This window comes from Nesoenas mayeri (assembly GCF_963082525.1).
Source record: "Nesoenas mayeri genome assembly, chromosome: 2".
NCBI lineage: Eukaryota > Metazoa > Chordata > Aves > Columbiformes > Columbidae > Nesoenas > Nesoenas mayeri.
Window position 1 is genome coordinate 145,736,235 of NC_137543.1, and position 18,206 is coordinate 145,754,440.

General features: G+C 39.7%; 1 protein-coding gene across 2 annotated transcripts in view; it reads right to left on the bottom strand.

Annotated features, from left to right (window-relative positions):
* PRTFDC1 (phosphoribosyl transferase domain containing 1) overlaps positions 1-8,508 on the bottom strand; it is a gene marked incomplete at both ends in the record, with an annotated part of 44,752 nt that extends 36,244 nt beyond the window's left edge. For both annotated transcript variants that reach the window (XM_080340595.1, XM_080340594.1), the window contains 3 exons: positions 1,304-1,487; positions 4,372-4,478; positions 8,449-8,508. In XM_080340595.1, coding sequence (XP_080196721.1) covers positions 1,304-1,487; positions 4,372-4,478; positions 8,449-8,508 — 351 coding nt within the window. The remainder of the gene's footprint in view (positions 1-1,303; positions 1,488-4,371; positions 4,479-8,448) is intronic.
* Positions 8,509-18,206: the final 9,698 nt, after the last annotated feature.

Sequence of the window (18,206 nt, forward strand, 5' to 3'; positions counted from 1 at the left end):
AGAATGAGGGTATCTTCACACTGGATAAGAGATAACCCAATAGGAAAAGCATGTGCATTACCTATATGCCAGGTGCAAAATAAAAAACAATTGAAGTAATTCCACTATTCACCAAGCTGTGCTGAAGTGCTATCATTACTATGCAAAAAAAAATTTGTGTTTTTCATATGCTTTGTGTGGGACAAACTTTACATTTTATGTTATTAATTAGTTCTGTAATACTGCTAAATACCTAGAAATTGTACGACATTAGTATTGCATATGTCCTTCATAGACCTGACTAATTCTTGAAAGAGAAGTTCCAGGACCAAATCCTAACCAAATGGCTACAAAAGGCTCTCATCCACTTCACTTCCATGATGGAAAAAATTCAGACTGGATTTCTGAAAGTTAGGAAAAGTTTATGGTCACTGGGGTCAAAGCAAAATGCCAATCAACACATTTCTGTCTGTGGAAAGGACGTAACGTTATTGTGTGAACTACTGGGCTCAGCAAGATGCATTTGTGCTCAAAGAGCAACTGTATTATCACTCCATTTATTTAGTGTCCTTACTCAGGCATTTCTAGGACAACTTACTTCTAGAAATGCTACCTCGCTATGGAGTGCGAACTACAAGGTGGGATATACATGTACAGCTTATGCAAATAGAAATTGTCATCATGCATTCTAAAAATAGGCCAGTCATCTCACTACCATTGCCTTACTGAAGCAAATGAATCATTATTGCATAATTTCCTCTGAAGATAACAGGAAGTCTTGATCCTTACTTCAACACTGGATTTGCTTCAATGGCTTATTTCATTTTCTTACAAAACACTATCATCATCATTTTGCTACTATGTAAACTGCATGTTATGATGATGAAAACATTCCATTTACTTAGTATTAAACATTAAGAATAAGTGGTAGATTTATCATCTTGCAGTTATGCCAAACTATGTGGAGGTGGGGGTAGAAAATGAAGTAACATGAAATTAACTTGAAAGAACTGTTGAGGATTTTGAGAACAAACAACATGTCAACATTTTACATGAGAGAAACTTGAACAATTTTCTGTCCAAAAGTGAAGACAGACTAAATAAAAAATACATCTCGAAGATGCTTCATATCCTCATTCATATTATCCATAAAGCTTAAAGGGACATGAACAAATATTTTGAAAGAAAACCTTACCAGTTTTTCAAACAAAAATATTTTCCCACCTTTTTCTTATAATTTGGAGGAAAAAAATCCCATTTACAGAAGCCCACTATTTGTTATGAACATACAACCAGAATCTACACAAATAAATCATTGACTTACGTGGTAACTTTTCAGTCTAACAAAATCAACTTTCATGGAGATGAACCTTTCTGAATTTCTGCTGAGATTTTTAATGTGCTCCACAAGGTCAGCACAGAACTTGTAGCCACCTTTGAGGACACAGAGAACCACAATGTCATTGTCTCCAATATCTTGCATAATATCTTTGGCCAATCGTTCTGTCCTGGGGCAAAAAAAATTAAGGATAAAATAAGATTAGATGCAGATTCTCTAAGTTCATGGTTTGCTTTCCATGTGGTGACAATGAAACACCATGGTGAGTATAGAGCTTGAATGACAGTCTCTTTAGGAGTCTTGACTAGACTGGGTTTGGATCAAGTTCACAGTAGGCAGATACAGATTGATGGATGCAAGATGGAAAGCATGTGAATCAAACTCATTAACCTTAAATGCATAAATTCCTTACTTATAGAAAAGGGAGTAACACAGCATATGTTGAATTCATAAGCATTTCACAGACTTTCAAGTAAAGAATGCAACTTAGTCTTCAGTTTTATCTCAAAGGAAATAACACAAAATATTCCTGTACAATCCCCTAACTTGTTATGTTATTACGCAAGGACAATAAATTAAGTGAAAGAGAGGGAAGGGAATTATTAGAATTATTTCATGCTGATAGGCTTTGGAAGATGCTACCACTACAATTTTAATAAAAATACACACAAATACTATAAAGAAATATAGCATCAATCAAAATTTTACAAAAGGTGCACATTATCACTATTTCACTCAGCAAAAAAAGAAGAGTGTAAAGAGCTTAAGCGATTTTTTCAAGGTCACACACATGAGAACAATCAAGGTTAACCTGGAATTGCAGGGTTCCCATATCTGTCTTCTCTTTGACAATTCTGCATTACAAACACAGTGTGGCAGATGATTGAAACCAAAAGACGCACATTTCTGCCATACAGTAGTACACAGATTTTCAAGATAAAAATAATAAGCATGAATGCTTAAGCAGCTTCACTTTCTAAAGAACAAGGTAGACGGTATTTCTAGACCTAAAACGGGGTACCAGGTCATTTCTAGATGTAAAGCAGGTATCAACAGGAAACTGAACAATGTCCTTTGAAATTTTGAGGAAAAACAGCTCAGTGCGTTATTTTCTGTAAACGCTTTAGCTGGAAATTTCTTTGATAGCTTTTGGAAATAGACCAGTAGTTTCAATGAGAGTGGACTTCTTGACAGGATGCAATTTATTAAACTATCCTGTAATTTATCCAATGTCTTTTTCATGATTATAATTTTAAATTTTTTTTCTACCCACTGTAACACAGGATCCATTTGCCACTACATAAATACATTGAATTTTAGTGAAATGTACATGTGTATACGTACCAGAGAAGAATAAGCTTTAAACTGAAGAGAGTATACTAGTTATGAGCAAAAGCTATCACTTCATTTTCACATCTTTGTATTTCTAATGCTCAAGTAAATTCCATACAGCAGCAATTAGTATTTTTTAGATTTTAAAAACAGAAGATATCATTAGATCCTCTTGCTTGACCTCTAATATATCATTCCTTTTACTCAATGTAAGACCAAAGATTAGTAAAAGACCTTCACTTACTTTACTGAAGATTAGTAAAATAATCTTTTATCATCTTTTATCAAGTCTGGGCATAAAGGTGAAAACTTCTTATTCAGAAGAAACATTTCTCTAGTGATTTTCATTTTTTCTATATTCTTCCTCAGACTAAGGAGCTGAAATATCCAAAAATTCCAAAGAGTGCTTTGTATTTTAAAGGAATATGAACTCCAATATAGATTAAAGATTACTAATTTCAATTTCTAAATAAAATCATACCTTTTTTTAACCTATAGCTAATTGCTACCAACTGCTAAGAGAATTTTCTCAAGTGCTGAGCCTTCTTGCTACATGAAAGTTGTGCACAATCACAATATATTCAGTTCTGCATCCTTTTCCATTAAAACAGAATCAGTCTTTTCCACTGGAGTAAGAAAAAACAGTGGAGTTCATTTTGCTGGAGTGCAAAACCAACAGCGGAGTTAATGCTTAGTTCAAACAAATTTATATTGAATTCTATGAGAACTGAAGTTGTAACGTGTTTATTTTAAAAAAGAGGAACTGAAATTCAGTTGACCCTAACCAAAAAAGATGAAAAGTTCTACACAGTGGTAACTGAAAAGGCAACGAAAGAAAGCTTGTGTTTAAAAATAAATACATGAGTTATAACTCTTCCTTACAATGATTGTTTACAATCTTCTCTCAAGGAGTTCCAACAACGTCAGTACTTGCAACCCACTATTTAAATGTGGCAGATAGAAAGCTGCAGGCTGAAAATGTCCCATGAAATTTCATTCAGATACTCCCAACAAATACACTGTTGAAAATCAGCATTTCCATGTTGTAACTCTTCTGTAAGATTTTTAGCAGCATGTCAAAATGCTAACTGAGCAAGAGCACTGAGCTGGCCTACCAGAAATACCAAAGCACCATCAAATGCCTACACTGAGAGCACATGGGAACTACTGACAGGGCAAGGAATGAGTGACAGTCAGGCTTTCCCACGGCCACCTCCAAACCCAGCATCTGGACCCCAACTGTCCGCAACACTTCTTGGTTATGCTGAATGGCAGAAGTCAATGGTGCAGCCGGGAGCCATTAGCTTAATCAGCATTAATGATCTGTACTAGGGAGGTGGCAAAGTTGTACATAGCTGAATGTAGTTTTTCCTCCTTTTCATATTAAAAACACAGGTCTCTTGTAATTTACATTCCAATGCCAAGTTCACTGTACAATCACACTCTCCTTTTGTGGGACCCTTGTCTCATTCAATGCCCAAATCAGAAGTTAGGTGAAAGAAAACAGACAGTGAGTTGCAAAGGCAACTACAAGTCTAGCATTTCCAAAACTTCAAGCATTTAATTACTTTCCAAATTAAATAAATATTTTTATAATTTCTAATATAATATTTTAGGACAAATGTTATATACACACTGCCTGTGAATGACAGGATTTATTTAAAAAGGGAATAATACTACTGACCAAATAACTTATTTAGTAGCATTCAAACTACACATACCTGTCAACGATAATGCCGTGAGGTATGAGCACATACTCCAGATCTCCGTAGTAGTGCTGAGGATAAGTGAATAAATCCAGACTGTATCCAGGCCAATTGTCTGAAATCTGCATATCAAATAGTAATGTTAAGAATACTTCACGGTGTTTGACTATATGTAACTGATATAAAATCAATGTCGTATTACAATCTATTGGTTGAATTAATCATATGACATGATCTCTTCCAATTATCATTCACCATTTCACTTTTCTTATTAATTATTTTGCTTCTCAGTATATCTCAGAAATCAAATGCTACATTTTTTTCCCCACAGAACATGGAAAATTTCACCTGAAGTTAAAAACCACTAGATCGAAAGAGGAAACATTTAATACTAAACGTGTGGCAAGTCTACATCTCCTACTACATTCAAACTCCAAATGCAAATGTAAGACTACCAAAGAGAAGGGATTCTCCAATGGGAGATTCAGACAGCGGGATTAAAACTCATAAAATCATACATTAAAATTGTACATTTCTGGTTTAGAGGTATTTTAAAGTTGCACATAAATAAATACATATTCTACAGATGAAACAGCACATAGTGAGAATAAATGATGTGGTTCATGGATGGTATCTGTACAAATCAGTGGAACACTGTACTTCTTACCAAAGGTGACGTTCTTTATTCAGATAAGTCATCAAAGATAAGTGATTACAAAATGTTTGTATCTCACCTCACTATCAGCTAGTCTATAAATACATACATTAAACAGAAAAAATATTTTACAGATTAATTATATGTTAGTTTCATAAGCATCAGAATACAATTAGGAGATCCCACAGCATAAAATGGCAGCAGAAATTAAGTAAGGCAAAAATCAGCCAACAGTCAAAGGCTTCGGAAAGCTTCAAAGATGGAAAGTCTCCATCTAGCACAAGAACTAAACAAACTCCAACCCAAAAAATTTCACAATTCCTTATGAAAGATAAGACCTGTAGGTTCACAAGGTATCTTGGAATCATTATGAAGCTTTGCTTCAATATTGGTTCAGGGTAAAAAGCAACACCTAATAGATTTTCCTTACAATCACGCTCATCAAGTCACATATTGTCTTTCTTCTTTCTACAGTTTGGCCATGTGAACCTTGAGTAGAAGGATCAATGGTGAGAAACTTGCCTCTGTGAAGTACACAGCTTGATGGCATTTCTGCTCAATGCAGCCTTTAAAGGACCATCACTGAAACCTACCCCTGCTTACGATTTCATGTAGTAGAGCAATAAACCACGTCTCAAAAATATCCAGGCTAACACAACACGTTTGATGTTGACCTGTTCCTCCACATCTGGTCTTCCTGAACTCAGGCATAGCCCTACCTCTTGCTGTACTGGTACAGTGCTCTGCATCATGGATTTTTGTTTGGTTAGGGTTTTTTTGCACACTCATTGACAGCTACAGACACCTTGACTGTCGCGTTTTCTTAACTCTGCCCAACAGTTTCGGTATCAAAGAAAGTTATTTGGTGGTAACTACTACGCAGCATTTGCGTGACTGGGAGATCACTGGCATCAATGAAAGCTTTTCCCCTGACTTAACACAAACCTTGAAACTATACAAAAGAAAAAAGTTACTTAGTTACGTTTCTCATTTCCATACAAACAGATTTTAAATATCCTCCTTGGCAAGGTGTTTAACTAGCAGAAATCTTGTGCCAAAAACACTGCTGCAGGAGGCCTGGGAAGCCTGTTTTTCCAACGTTATTTTCAGTACATAGGGGTGGCTGACACTTTTGAAACATTTTGTAGCAATGAACTGGCTGGCATGGTTTGTTCAAAAGCATTTCAACATAAATTGAAACTATTTCAGATAGTGCTTTAAATTGCACAAGGACTATAAACATCCCCTAAGAAGCCTTGTCACTGTTGCTTACTGATGCACTCTTGTCAAATTGCATGTTTTTACTGTGATGCAGAACATCAAACTAAATGAACGGAAAGTGCTTCAGAATTCATACAAAACAATAGCTTTTACTTAGGTTACAGTAAGTTATGAAACAGAATCAGGATGACATTTTGATTCTCCTACCTATCCTTCTGGTTCTCTTGAATAAAAGAACATAAACTGCATCGCTTTGGAGTAATATAGAAGTTCTCATCTACAAGTTCTCACTGGAATTTTACAAATAAGATCAAATTCACATGTAATTTCTAATTAATTATTTTTCTAAGATAATAAGCATATTTTATATTCTTCTTCCTTTTAAACAGGCACTTTGCAACGATATAAATTAGAAATTCTCATTTACCCTAAACATATTCACAGCATTATGCTATAGGACAATTTTCAAGTAACTATAAATTTTTACGAGTATTCTGCTTGTGAATTTAAAAAAAAAAAGTGTGATTATCCTCAGTTTAATAGCTAAGCATAAAAAAATATCTGCCCCAAATTAAACTCAACTATTTACTTCTGGCTTTAGCCCTTGAAAATATGAAGGAAATATTTGTGACTGTTTCAATAAAAAGACAGTATTAAACTGGATAAATAAATAAATATATATATATATACTAAATATACTGGTATATGAGTTTGTAAAATAAGTTCTACAGTGAAAGAAAGATCTATTTTAAAAGTTCGGGCTTGGCATGTTCAAGCAGCCCAGTACAAATTCTTCAGCAGGTCTTTAAAAATTTGATGTGAATGTATACAGAAAGGAATAAAAACACATGGCAATACCCAAAAGCATGTAAGAGAGAAGCAGGAGACATTCCATGGCAACACCTTTGGAAGAACATTACTAGTTTTGTTGTCTGTCAGTGTGGGTACGCATGAGGTTTGAGCACAGGACTCACTTCATGATCTGGATTCTGCTTCGGTATAAAATAAGGGAGTGAGCATCAAGCAAAGTCCAGCTTTTATGAACTTAATTCATACTGCATTGGCCTTACTGTTTGGTTTGGGGTGGGGCGGGCAGCACATACATACATTTGTGTGTAGCTAGCAGAAGAAATTAAATCAGTACAGTAGAACATGGTTATGAGCATTCATCTCCTTTGCAATATCCTCGTGTTGCTTTGGTGCTAAACACAGTCACCCACGTTAAAAATGTCATTTAGTACCCGTCTGTCAGGACAGGCGTTGATGCACGGTGAGTTCATAGAGTGCCTGAACATCCAGCAAGGGGTTTCTTTGGAAGGGGATGGAAGGCACAGTGGCGTGCACAGGGTGTGATCACTGCGACACGGAGCCCTCAGCTCTGGGCCCAATCCGCGTGGTTTGAATCCCAACACCACAGTAAAATAAGAATATAGCTATGGTGGTGGCAGTGGTAGTATCTGCTTCACAGGAAAATCTGGTTTGTCCATCACAGTAAGCAGCATATTCGTGCACTTTTACGTAATCTATTCAGCCCCACACGTACCCAAAACTCACTGCCAAAGTCGGGGATTTTTCCCACCACAGAGAACGGTGCAGCCCGGCAGCTGCTGTGACAGGGCTGCCGCATCCCCAGGGCCTCCAGGCATTTCGGTGGGAGCCCGATACCGGGACTCATGATCTGAGTTGCACAAGCACAGTCACAGCCGCCGCTCGGGACAATTCAGAGCCGTGTTTCCACGGCGGAGGACGAAAGCCCGGGGGCCGCGCACGCCCCTTGGCGCCACAGCCCGCGGGCCGGGCCGGGCCGGGCCGGGCAGATCCCCTGCGGCAGCCCCGGCAGCGCTGGGCACGGCGGCTGCGGCGGGAGAGGCGAGAGCAGGGTGAGAGCCCCAATGCCGGCCGGAGGAGCCGGAGCAAACGGGGACCCTCGCGGGGCGGCTCCGGGGGCGGGAAGGACGTGAGGGGACAGGCGGGGCTGGCGGCGGCCTCGGGGTGGGGACCTGCGCGGTGCTGGGGCCCGGCAAGCAAGGGTCCCCCCGCTGGGGGTCAAGCACAAAGCGGCGGGGGCGCCGCGCTGAGGGCGGGCAGCGCGGAGCCTGCGGCAGCGCAGGGCGGCGGAGGGCGGGGAGGGGCGGCGGGGAAGCGCGGGAGGGGATCGCGCACCGCGGGGGGCGAGAGGCCGGGGCGGGACGGGACGGGAGACGCTTTGCATTTACCACAACGCCGCGGCCTCCGCCGCTCCGCACCGCCACGCTGCTCCCGCCTTCCCCGGCCATCTTCCTCCGCGCCCGCCCGCGGGGCTGCGGGGGGCGGGGCCGGGCGGGCGAGCGGCGCTGGAGCGGCGCCGGGGCCGGGCTGCGCGGCAGCTGCGCCCGGCGGAGGGAGCTGCGGGAGCGCGGCGCTCGGCGGGCTGCGGCGTGGCCGAGGGGGCTGGCCCGGGGCGGGGGCTGCACCGCTGTGTCTGGGGCCGTTCCCCCGCCTCCCTGGGGAGCAGAGCCCGCGGTGTGTCCGCCCGGGGGGACTTGCCAAACAGGCCGGCGTTATCTTTTGTTATGCCATGATAAGCCAGGCTTAGTTGCTAAAGGTCTCTAATGAGGAGAGGAAATGCGGACTGGAAGGCAAAGGCGAACTGTATGTCCAGGCGTGGGATCGGCGTTCAGAGGGCGCCGCACGGGGCCCGCGGGGTGTGCAGACGGGGGATGTCCGGGCGGCGGGCACAGGTGTCCGGGCGGCCCGCACAACCAGCACTGGCAGGGGGTGGGAAGGTTTGGGCAGAGCTGGGTAAGAGGCTTGGGCTGATTAAGTTAGTGGATAAGGTTAAGCTGGTGTGGTTTAAACTGACATTTTAACAGGTTTTTCCTTGTAGTCTGGGGAGAAGATGCCAGAAAGCAAACTTCACATAGTTCATTCATCTACATTTCCATCCTTGCTGACTCCTGAACTGGCGCTCCTTCTTTCCCACCACTGTGTACATGCTGGAGCAAGCGAGATCTTCAGCCCACCACCATGTCGCTCATGCTGTCTAGTAGAAGGAAAACGGATCAGGAACCACGCAACCTTCTGCCATCCCCCTTCCAATTCTGTTAAAATTATTGTTAATATTTTGTTTTCACAGTCTCACAGATGAGCAGCAGCTTGTTTCTTCTCTTGGATTGCTCTGATCATTGTATACCTTTACATTCCCATATAAGAAATTCAAATTTGAACTTGCTCTGTCCTTTTGTATCCTGTCTTTTGGGAAAAATGCCAACAGCCTCAGTCTACTGCAGGTAAAATTATAGCTTTTCACTTTCTTAAAAGTGAAAGTTGATTATGATTTGTGCTATTTACCTATTAAATATACAGCTGGTAGAATTATGCCAGTAGTAAAAAAGAAAAAAAAAAAAAGTACTGAAGTTAAAAAGTGTTACTTTTAGGGGAGACCCAAGCATAATGAAATGGAGACCGCATCTGGAATATCGTGTCCAGTTCTGGGCCCCTCAGTTCCAGAAGGACAGGGAACTGCTGGAGAGGGTCCAGCGTAGGGCAACAAAGATGATTAAGGGAGTGGAGCATCTCCCTTATGAGGAAAGCCTGAGGGAGCTGGGTCTCTTTAGCTTGGAGAAGAGGAGACTGAGGGGTGACCTTATTAATGTTCATAAATATGTAAAGGGTGAGTGTTACAAGGATGGAGCCAGGCCCTTCTTGGTGACAACCAATGATAAGACAAGGGGCAATGGGTACAAACTGGAACACAGGAGGTTCCACTTAAATATGAGAAGAAACTTCTTCACAATGAGGGTGACAGAGCCTGGAACAGGCTGCCCAGGGAGGCTGTGGAGTCTCCTACTCTGGGGACATTCAAACCCACCAGAACACATGGCTGTGTAGCCTCATCTAGGTGTTCCTGCTCTGGCGGGGGATTGAACTAGGTGATCTTTTCAGGTCTCTTCCTATCCCTAACATTTGTGATTCCGTGAAATATGTTTAGTGATACCTGAGGGGCTCGGACTGACCAAGGAGGAAGACATTTCAGTTTGCTACACTACTTTTCTAGAATGTAGTCTTCGAGACTTGTTGATCTCAAGTAATAACAGATGAATCCAGAGAACACTATGGGTGTGTCTACACTAGGAGTTTGGTGTTGAATGTAGGCTGTTTTTTAGGTGCATCCTGTTACTACACTTATATTAGAACTAATAGGACAACTAATAGTTTTGGAACCTGGTGTTAAGAAGGCTTCTATAAATGAATCACCAATTCAAGTCTGGCTAAGTACTAAAGTGACTGAAAATTAACTTGTGATAAACACTTTGTTTCTTATATAAAGGACAGATGTGTTTGCTTTTTGGTGGGTTAAGGAAGCATCCTTAGAAGAACCGTCACTACAGTTGAAAAAATGTCAGAAAGAACAGAAGACTAGGTTTACAAAGTGACAGAGGCCAACTCGAGAATATTTCTGACTCCAAGGTGGTGTCCATATATGAAGGCTGAGAGATGCTGGAAAAAAAATAGTTGATGTTCACAATGCTTTAAAATAACTTAATAAAAAGTAGTAAATTTGATACACAGCATATACGGATTTGTACAAACCTACATAAAACAAATACAAATTTTTTGTAAAATATGTAGGAAATATTCATAATGGGCAAAATTCCTAAATGCTTTTGCATTTCAATTGCACGTCAACATTTCATACAACGGTTGAAAAAGTTTAATGTTTCAGCTAAACTTGGGGATAAAATCCTATTGATTTGTACCCACAATCACTTTTCAAGATTTGAAGATTCTTCTTGCTTGGAGGTGGGCAACACCCCTTCAAAAGCCCACCTTCACCCTAAAACTGATTCAGTTACCATCATGTTACAGATAAAGCTGCTATTTCATAAACATTGCAGAACTGGGCTCTGTAGTTCTGAAACTGTTTCGATTATAGCTAGAAACTCAGATTAGTTTAGCTACTTCTGTATGAGTACTGGTTTCTTCTACCTTTTGGTCTAGTTCAGTTGCTATTACAGAGTTCTCTGTCTTTTCTAAGCACATTCTTTTTTAGACCACTGGAATACAAGAGATCGTTCTAACTTTGCCACAGACAGAAGCTTAATAATTTGGAAAAGATTAACGTGAACAAGATGCTAAAAAATAAATTCCTTTGGCATTCTGCTGAAAAACTTAAGCAAGAAATGTTTCTTCTTCCTAGCAAGGTTGGACAACTGTGTTTTGTGAAGTCTTCCTTTTGGTATTATTCTCTTCCAGCAATTTTACAGGGCTCACTTGCAAAGTGTAATGAAGTGTCATGTCTCACTAATAACAATAAGAATATGGAAATTAAATACTAGATAAATGTAGCTGGGGTAGAGTTTGAAGGGTAGCACTGCTATCAGCAGCTACCAGTCCAATCCACAAAGTTGTTCTTCTCCATGTAAGATTTTTTTCCAGTGACATAAAATGTAAGGTCTTTTTTTTTAGTTTTGTTGCAAATGAGACATTCATGGTTCTGTAAACTCACAGAATCAATAGAAACCAAAATTACTGAGGTTCTTTGTGCATGATGGAAATGAAGCTGCTAAGGATTTTGCTACGGAGGTGTATGCACTTACTGAATGTTTACATTGGTTTTTTACAGTATAAACTAGTATTGAATTAATGAATTTACAGTAGATTTTCAAAACTTTTTTAAATTAGGGCCAAAAAAAGGTTATTTAAAACATGGTATCAGGGCCTTAACTGTGCAAGACTGTAAGCATTCTGAAGAACATTCCTATTATCTTTGTTTAGCTGTTTGTTTATAAACTAAAAATATGAGGAAAAGAATAAACACTTTTAGATATACAACCATGGGAAATGATCAAAGGGGGAAAGAACAAAGAAAATTGGGTAGATCATGCTAACATGTAGGTCTGGACACACAGCCAAAAGACATAAAGGAGCAGATGGAAGAAGTGACACACAGAGAAACAAAGCAGAGTTAGGATTTACATGCAAATCCCTCGTGAATGTATTTATATCTTGGGCCTTCACAGAACAAACCTAATAATTTCAGCTACACATCTTTTCCTGTCTTACCCTGTCACTGATAAAAGCTGGACGGCTAGGATCCACCGTTTCACGACTCTAATCTGAAGAAATATTGAAAATAGAAGGTTGGGGGCAGGGGCATAAGAAGAAAGTGGTCCAAGACAAACAGTATCATGGAGTTACCTGTAGCCTTTGTGACTCCATTATGTATTCTACTCCCCAGAAGTTATAACAAACATTTGACAGCTTACTTTAATGTGTAAACACCAAAAAGAAACAAGAAAAGCATGAAAATCCAGAATATTTCAAGAGGTATGGCTTATGTAGGTAGAAGTTGCCAATTAGAGGATGAAGTAAGAGCTCTTATTCTGGTTCTGCCTGTTGCTGCAGCTGTTATGTCAACAGCAGAACTGTAAACAATCTTATCAAGCATAAACCTGCATTTCTTAGTGGTTAAAAGGTAAGCAAACCTCTCCAGTTGTTGAAGAGAAAGACATTTTTGGGTAAAATGGTCACTGAAGAGAATATTAAAAATAAAAGTCTAGCAGATAAAGTACCTTAGGGCATGTTGAAAGCAATTCTAAATTGCTCTCATATCCAGCTTTAATATGTTCCAGAATTTCGAGTTCTTTTGCATTACCTGAGGCAGTTACTCTGTCCATAGGGTGGCTGGTGAAGACCCTGAGTGCAGCAGAACGTATTTACCAGACAGTGTCACAGTCACCTGGGAGAACATGAAGCAGTATTTCAAGCTGTTTCCCTACATTCAAGAACCTGGGGAGATGATAGGAAAAGCTGTCCAGTTTGGCATGGCTAGGTGGCACCCTGTGATGTACAGTAGTATGGATGCTATACTTGCCTTTGTGACTCCTGTACCACAGCAGGTGCTGGAGTGGCACCGCAAGCTGGAATGTGGCTTCTCTCCACCCTCAATTTCAGCAGAATTGGCACCTTGGGGAGCAGGAAAGTTCAGCTTTAAAGCAATTGTAGCACCTAGGATCCATGAGGGGAGCTCCGAGCAGTCAGCTATCACAGTTAAATTGTATGGAGTCTATGAGACTGACTTTGGTTTTGAAAATTAACTACAATAACTTCCATATCAAGAAAATGGCTAAAAGCTGCCATCCAAGACATTAGTCTGCTTTCTAATTTTTTATGATCTTTAAATCAGTGTTAGGGACTGCTTGACAGAATTCTGAGCTTTAGCTTATTTGGTCCATGATAAATATCTTTAATACAAAACTACAATTTTGTTTGTTATTAATCTCACTGTGCCAGACTAGAGCAGCGAGAGCTCCACTTTGCAATTTCCTGGCTCCTGAAGATATTCTTCCTGCTTTTCAGGTTCATGTTATTAACACAGAGTTCTTTATAGCTGAAACAAATGCAAACAAAATTTTCCTTTTGTCCTTTAATACTAGAATAAACTTTATTTCCCTCATAATACCATGCAAATATTTCCCATAACCAGCTATTGAGAAGTACTGACATTTGCCTGATGAAACATTATTTTCCAGAAATGCTGTTCACATCATATCCTACGACAAATTCATCATGCATGGCCATGAAAACTAGTCAGGGAATTGTAAATATATAGTGGGTCACACCCAAAGTAATTAATTTAACTGCTAGAGTTTGTTTTCTTTCTAAAGGAGGTTGTTCACTTGGTTTCATCCCTCTTTTTGCCTTTTTTTTTTTTTTTTAATAAACTATAGCAGATTTGGGAAAATCTGCAAAACATGAGAATTCTGAGTGTTTTAAACAAGTAAACAAACAACAGCTTAAGGATTTTTCTTTTTTTTTTTCAAATAGCTCAGTCTGTCTTTGATGTAATTTTGTACACTTCACAGCTTGCATAGAATAAACAATGCAGTAACAAAAGTGTATTGAAAAGCAGAATCTGGTCCAGCAAGTTCTCCTGTAGCGCTGGCAGCTCAATGTTCCTGGCCGGCCAAGCCCTGAGCTCTGCTGCTGCACAGAACAACCTGACCGTGCTGGAAGGATGGGTTTAGACCATTTGCTAATTTTGTCATTGGTGTCAAAGCCAGACCAGTTTCTTGAACAAACAGCAAAATGTGGATATTTCCTCATTGTACTGTGGTTGGGGCCAAACGTTGAACACTGCTGACATTTTTTCCTCTGAAGAGATAATTGTTATATTGCTTCCTCAGCTTTAATACACACTCGAAGCAACATGGGAACAGTTCTAGAGGTACTTATCTATCTTTACAGCAGCTCTGGGAATTAGAGGATTGAGCCACCTGAATTTTCCACATGGGACCTCTCACCTAGCAAGAGTAAATTAAACATTAATTTCATGAATTTTGAGTGACCAGTTTGAGACAACAGCTTCCAAACTGTTACATCGTGCTATCTAGGTTCAAAGCACAGCTTCTAACTTTAGGCACACACAGCCTGTATTTAAAACATGTGGGTTCAAATTGCAGAGGCAGGAACCCCTAAAATGAAAAATGCATTATTATTGGCTACCAGTGAAAAAGCCAGGTATAAGTCATTTACTCTTGCATTTCAAAAAACATTCTATGACAAAGACATGAATAAATCATATCGCTTCAGGGAATAATTAAGTGCTTAAAATCTCATTTCTCTTCCTTAAACTCCTACTTTCTAGTTGCTGAAACAAATGAGGGTTCTTGGAAAACAGATCCTTTTAGTAAAAAACTTGAATCATTCCCTCTATTGCAGGGCCTTAATTCATCCCCAGATGATCTTTTTTTTTTGTTTATTATAAGCACATAGGAGCTCTACTTACAGACAGAACTTTTATTGTGTCAGACACTAAGCAAAGAGAGAGAGATGATCCACACAACAGGTCACTTACAGCCTAAGACAAGAAACAACTGGCTACAGTGCCAGGGGAGTTCAAGGAAACTGCATAGGTCAGCGAGATGAGCCCAATTCGTAGCTCACCAGCAGCTCAGCTGTTGTTAAATTTTTGGTGGGCACCTCTGCAAAGAACATTTGAGGAAGCGTTTGAAGACAATGTGATTCCAGTGTTCACATGTGTGTGTGAATTTCTTCATGTTGTGGAGTCAATGTGGAGGTAGGCATGGAATAACGAAATAACAACCCAGGCTAGTACTGTGAATAAACAGAAGTTCATCCTCTTAGCAGCATCAAGACCAGCTGACATGAATATAGTCTACTATTTGGCTATGCCTGCTTATCTACAACCATTTCTTGGAGGTACAGTCTAGAAAGAAAAGAATTAAACATGTTTTTTATAACTTAATGAAATGACAGTCACATTTACCTCAGCACCCTTTAAACAGTAAAGAAAAAAAACACAAACAAGAAACTAATCTCACCTTGGATTCCCACCATACTGCCACTGCTTAGCCTGGAAGATGAAAACCCTGAATTTACTCACATTTCATTTACATAGCATTACATAAGAAAAAGGAGCTGGAGCAAGATCAAGACAGAATGAAAAAAAAATACGATCTGGGCACTGAGCAGTCAAGTGTACATCACCAGCTTGGATGTCCACTCACAGGAGACATGACAGTCCCTAGCTCGGTCAGGCTCAAGATGCCTCTAGCTCCTGGGGTGGGTGATCCCCATCAGCTGCAGGGCTCAGCAGGTCCCTTCCTTGGCTATGGGAAATGTCAGGGAAGCTTAATGATAGGTTTTGCCACCTGCCTTCCCTGTAATTATATTGTTAATAGTATAAGCATCATAAAGCCGAGGATGAAAGTGTTGACTAGGACTAGCATTTATTTAGAATTCCCATTAATCTGCATGTATGTGAAGTTTTCTTATCTGAAAGACGGCTGCCTTCATTAGGGCTAAAATTGTTAGATATGTTGTTTTCCCCAAAACATATGCCAGTGGAAGGGCTAGATTTTAGCTTTGTGGCAGAGTAATCACAGCAGCAGTTTGTGACACCAATTTTTCACAAATATATATTAACACAAAGGGCCGGAACATACTCTCCTATAAAATTCACCTATAGAGACTAAGGAAAATGAAATCAGTGAGGAATTTCTCCCATATTATTTCTCCCACAGAATTTACCCTTACTGTTTCATGAGGGAAATGAGGTTACCCCTCTGCAAAGAAGGTTTTGAGGAAACTATCCCAGCCTTAGTCCCCAGGAATGTTTGCCAAGCTCAAGAAACCACCGTGCATTGAGACCAGCCACATGGAGCCCATATGCTCCTGTCAGCTCTGATGCTCACTCAAGGCAGCTCTATCAGAGCCATACAATCAGGAACTCCCTGGGTTTGTGACGATGCCATATCTGATCCCTTCCTTCCTGGATATAAATAGTTTCATTCTGAAGAACAGCCAGTGAGATATTTATCATAATTTCATGTTGCTATTTTTAAAAAATAGATACACAGTTTTATCATGCGCAACTTCCAACAGGAAATATTTTCAGATTGTGGCAACATAACACTTACTGGGCAATAGAGCATTCATACCCGTTTAGCATGTGTTTTGTGATGGTTATCCAATTTAATGTGCACCATTTAAAAATACGACTTTGACAATTATGAAGTACTAGAAGCATTTTGATTTTTTTTTTGGTCATTATTTCATTGATTATCAGTAATTTACTAGTGAATTTAAAGAATGCTTCAACTAGTAATGCTACTTTTTACCCTATGAACAGACTTGTTTCTGTTAATATTTAGTATCTTTTATGAAGGAACAATTCTGTCAGAACAACTGAGTTTACTCACCTTTTCGCTTTAGTTATACTGATGGCACATATTAGTTGATTAATATTACGCCTTCAATTATTGGCATTTCCTGCACATATAAATACAGTGTTACCTTGTTTGGATTCTCTAACTTATTTTGTCAAACTTCCCAGAGAGAGTTAAAGGGTAAGAATGTTATCTTCTGTCAGTATTTTCAATGTTTTTCATTATAATGTATTTTTTCCATCATCAGAAGTGTTGGTAGGTCTCATGAATACACATCGAAATAGACAGAAGGAGATACAACCTACATCCCCATAGGGTGACAGAACCTATTCACATGTATTAAGAAGGGAAGATCCCGGGTGGCAGCAGAGCTACCTGCAAAGCCCTATATGAGGTTTATTAAAAAAACCCCACAGTATTGTTCAAATACACTAGTGACAGCCCACTCCGCTACAGAAGTGCACTGGCCCTGGTCTCTCCTCCTGTTAAGCAGGAATACTTTTTGCATCACGTGCCGTTCACTTCCTAACTTCCCAGTCGTATCCTAATATCCTTCTGACAAGTTTAAAAAGCAGTCATTGTTATGGGTGAATGCTGAATGTTTCCAAGTGCGGCCTAGTTGCTTGTCACAAATTTTGGGACAGGCCATCACCTGCTTTGCATTTCCATAAAGTTAGCACTGATGACAAATGGAAGAACCGAATCTAGATCCTCAACCTAGCTCAACAAAATGGTCTAACGAGTAACTAAAAGCTGAAAGTGAGGCAGTGGGAATGCATGCTGTTTTGGAGTCAGATCTAGGGTTTTTTTTTTTACTTTAAGCCAGAAGAAAGAGCCATATTTAATTATATTACATTACTTAAGAAATGCATCTTGTACTTCACTAGGAGATAATGTGACATATTATTAAGTGCTTATAATTGGTGTGGTTTTGTTAAAATATACAGTATAAGTCATTATTTTGAGTAAACAGTAAGTTCATATTTTACAAAACCACAGCATTCTTCCAGCTTATATATTTCAAAACCAAACATGACTGCTTAACAATAAGTTACAAAGAACAAAATGCACATTCCTGCTCACCCATGCTTTCCTACTGCATGTCAGAGACAAGTTTAAGATGCACAAGAAATATAGCCTAGACTCACTGTGAAGTCTTCAAAGCCATTCTCTGACAAGTTTATGAAAGGAACTTAATGTACGTGAAAATTTGGCTTCTCATAGTTCATTTGAAATTTTTTACTTCATGCTCTGCTGATATCAGATACTATGATGTGACAACAGCTACTGGTGGTAATGAC